At 41.0% G+C, this 14,675-nt stretch overlaps 1 protein-coding gene across 1 annotated transcript; it reads right to left on the bottom strand.

Moving 5' to 3' along the window:
• Positions 1-179: 179 nt before the first annotated feature.
• Positions 180-3,877, bottom strand: LOC127029476 (secreted frizzled-related protein 2-like). The gene is made up of 4 exons (XM_050915114.1): positions 3,591-3,877; positions 2,874-3,043; positions 1,594-1,686; positions 180-490 (listed from the first exon to the last, which is right to left on the bottom strand). Exons 1-4 carry the CDS (start codon positions 3,875-3,877, stop codon positions 180-182), a joined length of 861 nt encoding a protein of 286 aa, XP_050771071.1.
• Positions 3,878-14,675: the final 10,798 nt, after the last annotated feature.

Below are 14,675 nucleotides of genomic sequence, written 5' to 3'. Positions count from 1 at the left end.
ATGTGAATAGCTGTAACACTACAGAAAGGAGGCCTGATAACAATGGGGTTTAAGTTCAATTTATAATACAATTTAAAAGGAAATTAAGACTTTACATTGCTCTTATAATACATTCCTATTTACAAGATAGGTTGGCATGAGAAGTATAATCATCTTTTTACAAATAATATGATAAATATTTACAAGCATTTATGGTATCTCCACTTCTGAGTGGCCAAAGTCAGCTGGGAGTCCCTCCTCTGCCAACGATAAACCTGGTTTACTAAAATGATGCCCTCTTCAATATTTCCTACAAGGAGATACACCATGGGACGATGGGTCAGAGTCATCCTCTGTGTACAGTTTTCATTGATAAGCAGCCACTGTTGTATCATACTCTGAGTTTCATAAGGCAACAGTGAGCCCTGGGTAATGAATTCCACTTGGCATTCAATGTTATACTCTTGGTCACCAAATACTGTTCTCCTCTTGGACAGCTTCACTTTCACTGCTAAGGAGAAAAAAGGAAACAGGTAAGTCACTCCATTTACTCAAATGCAGAAAGAAACACTACCAATGAAAGCAGGATGATTCCTTAAAAATACTATCATAATTTATGCTGATAGAGTATGGTGAGGCCTTCTCCAGCAGCAGTATACATTTTAAAACATTTTTAAAAAATAAAGGTTATGTAGTAAAGAATTTTTTTCATGGAATTAGGCAACTAGGAAAAAATATTTTCACAAAAGTGAGTAATGTATTTTTACCATCACCATGTATGTCAGACTTTTTGGATAATCAGATATTGTAAGCTGTTGGTGTTGTTCTTGTATCACGAGGCTGCTCGGCTTGCCCAAGCAATTCTTCTGAAACTCACTTTGCCCATGTTAGGAACCCCTCAGCAAAAATAGCTAGTAATGCTTGCTGATACCACCCTTTTAGATATTCCCTTTTCATTATAGGCATCTACCCACCCCACTTGACCCCATCAACACTTTTTAGCATGAAATTTCTCTATACCGCTTGGTCTAAAGCCAGCCAAAGTCACTGATAGTCTCTGCACTGACACCAAAGGGCTTTGCAGGAAGCTTCTAGGGCAAACTCAAAAGTATTGCCTGTCACTCCAATAAGACAACACGAGGTAAGAATTTCTTTTACTGATATGATTTTCTGAGTCTCCTTTTCGGTAAGCTACATATAAGGAAAAACTCATGCACACAAGTAACAAGGACACGCCATTCACTGGTAAAACACCAAAGCTTTACTTTGAGTTTAACCACTAAGAAAAGGCAAACCTGCTTATTTGGCTGCTTTTGCCAGAAATATTTTCCATAAAGCATGTTGTACTATGATGTAGCCAACTAGACAAGAACAGAAGAGCTATTTGGTTGTAAACTAGATCATTAATAAATTTTTCATGCAAAATAAATCCTCCTTATATTTTGCTTAGAAAGAACATATTCTGAAAAACAACCTAAAGTTAAGTCAGCAGCCAAATTCTTAATCCTTTGAAATCCCAGCAGAAACTGTCACTTGTTGTAATCCTAACTTTAAAGCATTTTAGAAGGAGAGTTGTTAGTCTCTTCAGTAGCAGCCGTATTAGCAAGGACTTACCAAAGTTACTGTCACAGAAAACTTCGAGAACTCTTTTGTGCGTAAAGAATTCCTCCACTGCTGGGCAAGTCTGGCAGGCAGGCTTTGGTAGGACTGGTAAGAAATTACAAAGTCTCATCGTTATCTTTTAGAACCTTTTGTTTTAATTTTCTGCTGTCAAAGCTGAGCGCCCACAGTTTAACCACAGGGATGACAGAAAAAATACACAATTGGTCAGTGATAACATAAAAAGTCTACATGCTTCTCTGAAAACACAGCTAGGGATGAAAAGGTGTTTCATTTTCCATGCACATTCAGTCCTTGTTCAGACTGACAAGCTCAATTATCAGCATCAAATACAGTAACACATAGTATTATTTTTAATACGGCTATGGTGGGTGGGTGTGCTGGTTTTGGCTGAGATGTTACACGTGATGGAGCCCTGCTTTCCTGGAGATGGCTGAACACCTGCCTGCTGATGGGAAGTGGTGAATGAATTCCTTGTTTTGCTTTGCTTGTGTGCACAGCTTTTGCTTTACCTATTAAACTGTCTTTATCTCAACCCACGAGTTTTCTCACTTTTACTCTTCTGATTCTCTCCTCCATCCCACCAGGGTATGGGGAGTGAGCGAGCAGCTGTGTGGTGCTTAGTCACCAGCTGGGGTTAAACCACAACAGTGGGAAAGGGGTTAGGTGGCTGATTCTATCAGTGGCTCTGGGTGCAGCTGCGCTAGGATTGTTAATATACGAATTTGAGTGTGCTAGCAGCAACTGATTCCTACTGTTTTCTGCAGAAGTTAATAAGCCTGAGTGCATTTGAAGATTTGAACATTAATGTCACGATAACTCAGGTTTCCTTAAGGAAAATCAGATAATAAGTCATCCCAACTTTTATAAGCTCATCTGAGAACCAATTCATTGTACACGTAAATTTATCCATGATAAGGGCCATTGATAAGTCTACAAAGAGACCTCAAAAAATCAAACACAGTGTGTTGTTGTGGGTATGATACTGCACATAGCTGTGCAGGGTGATAATCGCCTTCCTCCGCTATCTAAGCGTAGACTATCTACACTTTATCTTTTTGAAGCGATGCTGATTTACACCATCTGAGGTCTGCTGCAGCTTACGCTGCAAGTACTAGCACTTTCCCCTGCCATCCACACAAACAGGGTGAAGCAGTACAGATAGACGTGACTCCATTTACAAAATTACAGACTGGGAACGCTGTCCCTTGTATCTCCTTGATTCCCAGGAACACAAAGTACGGCAACCCTCCCCTCTGCCATCCTCCAGCTACCTTTGTGCAAGTATTTGTATTCCTTTGTAAGAGATGCCAGGCACATGTCCTCGTCCGCAGGGAATCGATTGCAGTCCAGACTGTCAGGCCAGGGGTGTCCGTGGCAGGCGAGCACGGGGGCGCAGCTGTCACGGACGGCAACACACATACTCCTACAAGGATGGATAAACCTGTCACCGGAGGAAATACCAGACTTAATCAGTTAAACTCACTCAGTGATAACAGAAACTACTGCAACAGTGATTTCTGTGCAAAGTACATTGTCTTCGCTGATATTTAATATCCTTCAATAATAATATCATCCTCGAAGCAGCAGCTGTGCAAACTATGCAAGTGGTCTGTATATGGACTGGACTGTGCTTACAGGATTAAGTCACAGTTTTTAAAATGCTTTTATTACAACCTGAGAAAAGCTTCAGCATGAAGCTGATTCTATGCGCAATAGGTGCTTCAACCCTAAATTAACAAGAATAAAATTTCAACTGTAACAAAATAAAACATGATATTCTTTGACAAGAGTATTCATTTTCCCAAGGCAAACTAAAGTTGAAGTAGAACATGTTTTCAGTACTTTTCTTTCTGATGAGTACAAAAAAGTTAACAGAATTATTTCAGAAAAAGTGGAGATTGCCTTTAGATTACGATAAACACGTATTTCATTTGATCCCTGTTGTGGCAAATAAAGGCTGGAGTTTTGTACTGTGCTGTGGTACTTACGTATCTAAACAGATGGGTGCAAACAGGGAGCACAGGAATGTCCTCACATGAGGGTGACAGTCCGTGTGCGCAAGGTGCTGCCAGGTGGTGGATTTTAGGATAACCTCTGCCATGCTTGTGTGTCCCATCAGGTTGGGAAGCCTCATTTCAGAGTATCCAATCTTGTGGCACATGTCCATCTCCTTGGGTATTACTACACATTTCGTGGATAATCCAATGTCAAAGCCTGTTGCCACTCTTAGGAAACCACTCACAGCAAAAACAAGTATTTTTGCAGTCAAGAACATCTTCCAGTGACTCCTGGGCTGCTGAGCAGGGAGCTGTCAAACCCCCCAAGCGCAGTGGCACGCTGAAAACCTTGTGGCTTATATATCCCAAGAGCTTAATGAACTGTTGGTTATCAACTGCTTATCAAATCACTCGAGACAAGACCAGGTCTTATTGCCTATTCAGGGGATTGTTGTGATAACCAGGGAGGTGGAGACAAAGCGTAGAAGTATGTTCCCTAAAGACACCAATTTGGTATAGCCTTTCACGTGTCCCACAGTGTCAGCTGCTGCAGCGTGCTATGTGGCATATTAAATTTTGACACCTAGAAGGTTTGCTATGTGCTTTCTAAAACAAATTAAGAGATCCCCCAGAAAAACGGTTGGGCAGACAAGCTGTCTCCTGGGGCTGCTGTGTCTCCTTTGTTTTCAGACACTGCTGACAGGGCAGAAAAAACAGCCCAGATTGACTTATCAAGTGAAAATGTTTTGCTTGTGCTAATTGCCCATGTCTCTTCCACTGTTTTACAATGTAGAAGAGGTACTTTCTTTGGTCAAACACTATAAAAGAGACAGCCTCCTGCTATTAACCTAGGATTTTGTCTGGAAATTTGGATTCCTATCCTGTGACATGCTAAAGGTCCCAACTTCTATTAATGTTAATAGACACTTGAAAATACAGAAATGTTTTACAGATTGGAGTATGTGCCTATCAGATGGCTACAGAACTCGCATCTTTCATTTATTCAAGTTCAGTGGTAGATTTAATATTGTAGGACTGCCGTGGCTATCAGTATTCATTCAGAGTGAAAAGGCAGTTACACATATGGAGAAACATTTTTATTATTTCAAATGAACCTGGCTACACTAAAAATTGCTCAAATAATGCAGTGTTTCACCTATTTATTAATAAATTATAATTACATTAACCTGTATGAAAGCAAATGATACCAGTTGTGTACTTTTTCTGTTTGTACCACAAAAAATAGTATTAAAACTCTTAAGCTAAAAGTTAACAGAATTACTGAGTACTTCATTACTGTTCTTAGTATAGTACTGATAAACAGTTCTTCGCTATAGAGAAGTTGGGGAATCAGTTAAGGTGACAGAGGGTCTGAGTAATGTGTAGCTTACCTATTACGAATAGAAAAGTCAGATTATTAGCTAAAAGAGTTGAAGATCTAAGCAAAACATTTTGTGGAAATTTTTAATTTGATGAAAACATTTTTCCAATTAGTTATGGGTGTTAATTTTTATTTCCATTTCTTATTACAATATTTATTAGCAGAAATGTTTAGATATTAATAATACGTAGGTGGATCTACTGTAAAATATCTGGCTTGATTATTAGGCTAAAATGAGTAAGTTCATAATAGTGTATCATCTAGTATTACTGATGCTTGATTGAAATACATTTTTCAGAAACAGCAGCTTTTTGTGCTTATACCTAGATGTAGCACATTGTCTAAATGTGCTACATATCATTTACATGTTTATACCTAAATGTTAGATTATTAATCCTAGCATCTTTGAAACCAATGACAAACCCCCACTGATTCCTCCTTAGCTGTCTTCTTTACTCTAAGCTACTGCGAAAATTATAGTATCTGTTTAAATAACTCAGAAAAATATGACAGCATGCAAGGTTCCAGGAACTAGACATATTTAAAAGAATTGTCAGTTTTTCTTTTCATGTTTTGTTGCCAATAAACAACAATATTCTGTGTTTTTTCCAATAAATGTTGTTTCTCTGTATCTGTTATCTCACTTCAAAGTAGAGGAACTGAATACCTAACCAGGCTGATTTAGGCCTGATGGTAGCATCCCTTTGCCAGGTGCTCCATGTATTCCATAAATAGTTGAAGAGCCTTACTAAAACTCAGTAAAAGTCCGGTTCTTGCTAAATCTATGCAGGTATCCCTGGGGTCCACACTTTCACATAGCTGCTCTTGCTACCATTTTGCAATGAAATGACGGCACGAAGCTGCTCAGCACAGGGAGAGGGCAGACCGCATGCCAAGCCAACTGCGCAGCTTCACTGAACGGCTCCCTGGTATGGTCTGGCTCTCACGCGCGCTCAGAGTGAAGCCGTAAGCCTCACCTATGCACAGGCACAGCTGCCCAGTGTGCAGAGCTCAGCTCACGCAGGCTCCAGAGATCTTGCAGACACCTTGTCATCTCTCATCTGAGCGTCACTTTGGCATTCAGCAACTGGAGTGAAACTTGACTCCATATATGAGCATCCCCCTTATCCAGCAGGCTTCTGCATCCATCCATGTTGCTGACGTGTCAACCAAGTCACCCCATAATTTTATGAAATTAATCAAATTCCTCTTTGGCCCTAATAGTATTCTTTTGTAATACTTTTCTCATCTGATTGCTATCTGAAAGTAGGTGGCAAGATCTCTGATGAAGGAAGCCCTTCCATTGCATGTGGGGCATGGTATTATGTGCACATTTCTGAGTGATATAAAATATATATTAAGAAAGAGTATTTGGTCTCTCGATTATTTAGATATTTTTCTCTGTGAATGTCTCACAACCTGCAGGAAAACTTGGTTGATCCTAAAACCTGAGTCAGCTCTGTTACTCCAGAAAATGAGGGGTTATTGAGTTGCATCACAGTGCTGCTGAGGGGGCTTGCTCTGCCCCTTCCCACCGTGGAGCGCCTTGCAAACCACCCGGTGCTAGGCCTGTGCTGGGCTGAGCTCCGGCTGTACCCAAGACCAGGCGTGCTGGCTTGTGACACAGCAGGTCTGATTTTGAGAGCTCGTTCTGGGCCACCACTGATGGACAGAACAGAGGCAGGCATAACGAGAGCATGTGAGACAAAGATGGTCTAATAAGAGCTAATACCTCTCCTGACAAACTTAGTCTCCATAGGAACTGTCTTAGAAATAAATAATTGTGTATCTCTGAGTCAGTTTCCTACTGAGGCTTCACAGGGGGTAGGTCATTTATGAGCCACCGCAGAGCTGTACTTTAAAGTTTCTTTTAGCCTCAGATATGTCTCAAAGGAGGCCAGCTATCTTTTGATGCTTGGCTTTTGGCGAGATGACTTTCAGTGGGTCATCATTTTGTAATGCTAAAGAAAATAATTTTTCTCTGTGTGAGTACAGCGGTATCTTTGGAGGCTGAGGGCCTCTCCACGCAGGAGAGTTAAGGCCTCAGTGGGTCAGGAAGGAGCTGCATGCTACTGCTTGGCCATGTCTGGCACGGTGCTTCAGTGGGGAGCCTGGAGGATTCGAGGATGTGGAGGAAACTCCATGGTTTTGCCATCAAAAGAATGACAAGCCATCTGCTTTGCTCCTGTTTCTTCTTGTTTTCTTGCTGTTCTGACCGAAGCAGTCATTCACCCAGGGAATAGCAAGACTTCACGTGTTTGTCAGGAATGACGAAGCTCACTTGAGGGCTGAAGAATCGTCACCAGCTCTGAGAACAAAATGTGCACAAATGCCTTTGCTGGACACCTATGACTGCATTGGGTTTAAGGCTGGATCTGAAGCCAGAGCATTATCTGTAATTCAGTTGTTTTTGCTAGCTGTCTTTTGTCAGGAAAGAGCATCGTTTATGGGAGCTCCTGATTCCTCTCTCTTCTGACAGTCATTGGGTTCAAGATGTTAGTCGGGTCAAATTCCTTACCCTGTGCCATTTTGAGCGTCATCATTTACTAAGGAATTTACCAATTTGACACTTCTTTTTGCTAAGCTCACAAGCCACTTTTAAGCAAGGGAAAGACTCTGGCTGTGCTTCTGTTTAGGCTTAATTATTTTGATGTTCTTCATGAGCAGATGCTACCTTGAAACTTGGGTTGACAGCAAGTCATTATCATTTATCATTTTTAGCAGGAGTCTTGCAGAACAGTTATTAAAAATGAACATGCAAAGTAGATTGCCACTGCTTGGAGAGTGCGTCAGGTCAGTCAGATGTTGGCTTTTCAGCAGAAGTGTTAGCTGCAGCACCCGTGTTGCTGTGCCATAGATTCTCCTTTTTTGCAAACGCTCAGCTGCTCATTGACATGGCATGGAAAAAAACATCAGGCAAATATGCACACAGGTTGCTTTTGTGAACACAGTAAACTGTGATTTACTGTTGCCACACCAGCTAAACAGTCAAATTGCACAAAGGCTGGCGGGGGCACAGTATTTCTAACCGTAGTGATATATATGTGTAGAGGTTGCTTGAATAAAGACTGTCTAAAATGAAGAAAATTATTAGTTTAGCAACTATCACGAGAATTGCAGTGTCTGCATACATTTTGAGTGGGCAGCATAAAATACAAGACCTGAGGGTTTAGAGAAACTTCCGTCTTGGAATCTGGAGTCCAGCTAATGCTCTTTGAGACTTCTGAAGAAAGCTGCATGGTTGTTCCCTTAGCCACGGGCTGTATTTATTGTTCCTGGATATGAGCAACAGTCACCTGCTGATGGACCCTGATAACAGGAACAGCAGCTGGAGGCTCGCTCCCTGCCCACCTCTGTGTCGTCTCCTTTGACTGTTACCAGGGAGACAGACAGAGATTAACCAGGAGCCACCCATCAGACCCCAGCAAGAAATGGGACTGACTTTTTCTTCAAAGAAAGTAGGGGTTTGAGAGCAAACTAGCAGATGTAGGGATTTTAGGTTTTAACCTAAACATTTGTTGCAATATTCAGCTGGAGTCATTTTTATGCAAGGCTCTCAGACAAGGATCAAAGCTTGTAACTGTGCACCCCGAGTCGCAAAGGGAGGCTGAGGAGAGGTGGTCCTCACTCTGTTGACAGCTTTGCTGGACCAACATCCTTAGTCTGCAGGGCAGGATTTATTTCATAACGTTTCCTTTGCTTTATGAAAAAAACAATTAGGCCACGTATGGTATCTGTAAAACAGTGGAGAAAGAGTCATAGATGGTTTTGAAAAGGCCTCATTAATTTATTTGTCACAATGGTTTTAGCATTGCTTTAATTTTTAAAGGACAGAAATACTGTATTTCCTTATAAATCTGTACTGCAAATTGTTAAAGGCTCACTGCTCTGGCATGCTGAGCTCTGTCCTTATGACTGTCAACTGATTAACTGAGAGGAAAGTTTAATAGTGAAAGAGAAAGTCGATGCTTTGGGTGACCCAAACTTCGTTTCTGACACTGCCACAAGCTTCCTGTTGAAGCTTTAACCCCGTTGCATTGTACTCCTCCACACATAGACTGTCCTGGTTAACAGTGCCGTGGGGATGCTGGAAGTTAAATGCATTCGAATATGAAGCGTTCAGATGCTACAAGAGTGGGGAGGAGGCATGTGAATACCCGCACAGATTCCAGCAGCATCACCTAAAAACACAAGGGTGCTGAATACTATACAAAAACTGGGTAAGTAGCATTTCCTAAGTAGGCCAAGTAAGTCAGGGATGGAAAAAGGGCATAGGAAGATTAGATGACTTGCTAATCAGCTAGCAGCTAATGCAGACATACAACTCTCAGCTTTGCCATCGCAATATTCATTGACCCATTCCGCTTTCGGGTCTCCTGCTCAGCAATAATTTGGTCACTGCAGAGCAGGACAAGTCGCGTAAAGTGATTTTAGGGGAAGAACTGAAATCCTGTACTGACTTACTAGTGGCATGCTCACGAAACTGCATTCAGGCGATATCCTGTGTGCTGCACAGCAGGGCCTTACGGTGAACACTGTATTGGTTAAATGCTGTGTGAAGCAGTTTGCTTTCAAGGTGGCTGAAAGGAGGAGAGAAGCACTGCCATGGTTATCATTAAGAAAGTGGAATTTTGCTCTTCAATCATAAACACTGCAGCAGGCTCAATAGTGTTGTTGGTTTTGCTTCAGGGGTAAGCAAATTCCAAATGATGGCTTTCAGGTGGGAGGAAAATAGTCTTTCTGAATTTAGGGTTTTACACTATTGATCATGTACCAGATGAGCACCTTCCACAGAGAGCCAGTAGTAACAGCCACTCTTCTCTGTTTTCCCCCAGGTAAAAAATTAAACTTATTTGGTTTGGGTTTTTTTTCGGTTGGTATTGATTTGCTGGTTTGGCTAATACTGCCTATTTTTCTCTTTAGTTTTTAGTCAGTTTTACTGGGTTTCAATTTAGTTTTGCTCTGATTTAATTTTGTGGAAGAAGGACCATTTGACAAATGGAGTTTCACGTATTTCAGGCACAATTCTTGCTCTGCAGAAAAGCTCCTGTTTCTTTTAGACTTAAGCAGTTTTTGCAGTCTTTCAGCAACTGGGCAGATGCTGCTTTTCCCTCTATCAAATTTCTATCATAGCTGAGACCCCTCTCATGCATTGTTCGTCCCAAGCAGCTCCAAATGAAATAAAAAGCGAGGTTAAACGGAGAGTGCACAGAATGGTTTCCAAACCTCTGTGAAAAAAAGGGAGTACAAGCAGGCTCAAGACTGTTTCATAAGGAGGCAGGGGAACAGCTGTTTGGGCTACAAGTAAACAGCAAGTACATACCAACTATTTGTAGTCCATTGAGAAAGTAAACAGGGTCATCTTGTCTATTCCCCCCTCCATTCTTTCTTTGTCTGTGGCCTGTAGCCAGCTACTGATCATCAAGATAAGACGGAAACACATTAAGTCTTGAAAATTATGTCTGGCTTCTGGCTGTCACTGGAGATAGCTCTATCAGTTAAGCAAGTAAAACTGTGGGTGAGTGCTCCGCTGACTCCAGCATGCCTGGAGCCCATCCCTTTTAAGTTGCTTGGCGGTATTTTGCATCTAACTTCTATGCATCCCAGCCACCCGGCGGAAAGGCTCTCAGCATCTGACGTTGTAACAGTACATGGCAGGCCAGGCTTGCTTTGCTTTACTGCCGTGGGAATCAGCAGAGCTGAAGCCTCTGTTTAAAAGTCAAACTTCAGCCTAAATGCTTTGCTGAATAAGCAAAATTAAATAATGTCTGTAAGGTTTCACAAATAAATAAATGTGCTTCAAATATCTGAATTAGATATTATGGCCAAATCTTCTCTAAGCAAAATTCCCTCTGGCATTAGCATGATTTTTTTCTTGAATAATGATGGTAAAATGTAATCTCTTTCCAGGCATTGAAAATGTATTTAAATCTAAATAATCAAAACAAGTGTTTCTTCTGCAAATGTTTTTGGTGAACTGAGATTAAAACAAAGATTTGTCAAGAAATAGTCAGAGTTACACCCTGGACATGAATTTCAGATGCTGGTCGTTAGAATCCCAGCAGCTTTTTTTTGGTTATAAATTTCTCTCCAAGCCATGACTCATATTGTTTTTAAGGGTGTAGATTTACATTTTAAAATTTCAAAAAGAAAAAATATTTTCTGGGTAAAGCCTAGCCTTTAAGTTTCTATGTCAGCATAGTTTTGGAAAGAGATTTTTTTTTTCTAAAAGCATTTGCAAACTTCTTCATTCAAGTACACATGTGCATACCAAACTTTGGGTGGCTTAATTAAAACAAATAGCTGTGTCCTGAACTCAAGTGTGTATACAGTCAATATTCAAAAACTGTTTTGGGATTCACAGAAAAGAAAAAATATTTTTAATTGTGGCAATTACAAATTACTTATGAGAGTAACTGCTTCACAAATGAGTGTGTCCATTCATAGGTGCATGGTATATAATTTTTACCTGATGGCTATGCAAATATTTGATGGGAATAGTTCTTTTCTGTTCTGTTACTTGAGCTCTGTGCCCGAAGGGTAAAGGGTACTCACTGAAGGTGTGAATATTCTCTGTTTATTTTTACTCTCCCCATTTTAGATATTCCCTTACACACACCTTCTGGGGAAGGACGACCACAGAAGACAGCCTTTTACGTACCTTCTTACCCTACCAAAAGACACATTTGCTATTACAGCTGTCACTAATCTACTTTTCTTCAGTATTTCTCATATATCAAGGAACTCCAAACATTTTTCAAGGTTCAGTGAATGAAGCCACCGGCCTTTTGTGTAACCAATTTCAATTACAAATGCGTAGCCAAATCACCCCTCTGTGTGAGGAGCGAAGAAGGCGAGGGAGAGCAGGAGCACAGCACTGCGGCAGGCGACTGGCAGGACCACACCAGCCGTTACCTGGATCATCATGGGCAGCTCCAGACATCAAATGTGATAATGGCTTCACAGACACTACTTCTTTTTGAATCAAGCCTTTATGATTTTCTCTATGTTGTCATACAAGGATGGTATCCCTGTAAATAGTCCGTAAGTCTTCTTGACCATCTGAGAAGACATCTAGTAGAACAGTTATGTAAAAGTAAGTAGATTTTGCATCTTGTACACTTACTAAATCTTTTTATATACACCCTAATGGGGTTACACAGTGCCTTCTCATAACACTGTGATGCTGGGCCCTCAAAATCTGCAAAACCTCAGCAATTGCTCCTATTGAGAGCATTCATATTGCCATAATCATTCCCACAGCAGGCCTGAGAGTCAAATCAACCGCTTCATCCCCACCCCTCCATTTTGTGGGACAGCCCCATCGGTTTTCATGACAGACTTTAAATCCTCTGCAAAGGGGGAGAATTCAATTTGAAAAAACCACCAAATCAGTCTTCAAACAGAAAGCATAGGTGCAGTACGCTTTAAAAAAGATGGGGAAGAAAATAAATAAGTTTTCTCTTTCTTTGGGCCTTCAGTCCCTCAGAGGGCAGATGGCAGGTTCCTTTCCTTTCAGGTGGCTTGTGTTGCACACATTGCCTCTGTTGAGATCAAAGACATTTGGTTTCTATTACCCTATCTCGAAGAGAAGTTCACTGATAAAGAAGTCTCCACCCTAATGATTAAACCCTATTTGGATTTAAATACCTGGGCGAGAGCCCTTCAGCCTGCAGGCCAGGATTAGAGGGTCCATGACTCCAGCTCCCATTTGCTAATCTGGATGCAGACCATGTGCGGCCTGCCTGTGAAATGTTATGTCATTTGGCTTTCACAGTCCTTTACCCTCATTCCAGGGCAATCATTTTCTTCCAGTGGTGCTACCGGGAAATGAAATGGAGATGAATCCATCCTAAATAGCTACACAACAGCAAGAGCTGAATAAATAAGGAAAAATTATAGAGCAATCATTTAGAAATGGCTCAAAATCAAACAGTACCTAAATGATCTTTAAAACTGTGGTTTACTTCTAATTAGTTTATGAAGCTCAGGGAGGGAGAACCAGAGAAATAATTAAATTTAAGGTTAATCAGGAGAGGCTGATTTTTTTTGTCTTAGGAACCATTTTCATTCTCTAAATAGCATTAAGGGTTTCATGCTGGTTGCAGTGACCAAAGATTGGTAACTGTATCCACAGGAGGCTCTTTTCATTATGGAAACCATAGAGGAGCAAATAGTTTAGAGGGGAAGGTATTTTGAAATTAGACTCAGGAGCATCCAGAGACAAAAGATTTGTGATAGCAGCTGTAGTTTCAGACCTTAAAAGGAGCATGTTTGCCTGACAGCTTCTTTAGCTTTTTTCCTTGGTTATGTCTGTCTGATAAAAGCTATCACCACTCCCCATAAGCCTTGCCTTGTTATATCTACATCTCTACTACAGCATTACTACTGTTAAATGTACTAGGGCAGGAGAGCTTTTTTTGTTTGGTGAGAGAGAAAAATGTTTTAGAAAATACATCCAGAGAGCGTAACCTGAGCACTCGGTTGTGTGGGTAAATGTTCTGTATTTCTTTTCCTTTTTTTTTTTAAACAATTGGATCAGATTTTGCCATCCTTGCTTACGCTGAGTAGTATTTTTTTTCCTGATATTCTATGAAAATGAAACAGAAGTACTGGAGTTATTGACAGCCTGATCCTGTACCCAAGGAAGGCAATGACAGTTTCCATAACCCATGATTATGTCCTGAAAGCCAAGATTCTGCCTGTTTTGCTTATGCTGAGTGTTACGATACATCCTATTGATGTCAGTGCAGTTCTCATGGCATGCCTTGATGTGAGCAGGACTGACAAAGATGGCCAACATAAACAGGCCACCCATTCCACTCTTTTTGGTGAATTATCTTTCAGGAGGTTATATAAAAATGTTTGGTTTGGGAACACGATATTAAAAACTGATTCACTATGGAAGGTACTTTGCCCTGCCGTATGGTTGACTGAGTAAAACATCCTCATCCTAATATCTTGGCTCCAGCAAGGGATGCTGCAGGTGCATATGCCAAGCTTTAAAGGGAACAAACAACTTCTCTGCCTGTGCTTACTGGAGTCCTTACACAGCCATTCCCTCCCTGCACTCCGGTGGGAGAAGCCAGCTTGGGTCCATGTCCACACGCGCGAGAACATTCACTTGGCTATTTCTTTTTTTGATGATTAGTGGCATTTGATTTACTTGGTAAGAACACTGCTTGAGTAGATAGAGCCAACAGAAAAATGAGGGGAACTACTGCTTCAAATTCTTCAAAGTTTTTATTTTTCTCCTTTCCAAGAGGGATGGACCGTTTCTGGTTCAGGCTCTTCATAACCAGCCTTACTGACATGCCCACATTTTTTAAGGCCTAACATTCCTCGACAAGAAGAAAGAGATTTAGTCTTCTTTAAACCTACTAATTGATCACAAAGGATGTATGAACCAGCTGATTATGTCACATCACCATATTAGAGAAGAATTTATTAACCCTAAGGGAGCCCTCAGGCATCCTCTGGTATGAATTTAGCACATTAAAGCAAGTCAATCTTTGGGGCACAGCGATGCTCTCTGCTTGCTCAGCTCAGCTCTTCAGCCTTTCCTGAGCATTTTCTCATGGGAAGTCATGCCTACCCCACTGCTAAGATCTGGGGTTACAGCACAAAGTGAATTTTCCCTTTACATAAATAATTTATGTCTCAAAGTACTTTAATGGTGCCAAACACTAGCTATG

The sequence above is a fragment of the Gymnogyps californianus genome, chromosome 1, assembly GCF_018139145.2.
Source record: "Gymnogyps californianus isolate 813 chromosome 1, ASM1813914v2, whole genome shotgun sequence".
Classification (NCBI taxonomy): domain Eukaryota; kingdom Metazoa; phylum Chordata; class Aves; order Accipitriformes; family Cathartidae; genus Gymnogyps; species Gymnogyps californianus.
Note: the sequence above shows the minus strand (reverse complement) of the source record. Positions and strands in the feature narration are given on the sequence as shown.

What these genes read in the sequence shown, in the direction of transcription:
- LOC127029476 (XM_050915114.1), bottom strand. Translation starts at nt 3,877, where the DNA reads ATGTTCTTGACTGCAAAAATACTTGTTTTTGCTGTGAGTGGTTTCCTA. An exon ending in GCACCCATCTGTTTAGATAC is followed by an intron (nt 3,044 to 3,590) that starts GTAAGTACCACA and finishes CTCCGGTGACAG; the next exon opens with GTTTATCCATCCTTGTAGGA. An exon ending in ATACAAATACTTGCACAAAG is followed by an intron (nt 1,687 to 2,873) that starts GTAGCTGGAGGA and finishes ATTTCTTACCAG; the next exon opens with TCCTACCAAAGCCTGCCTGC.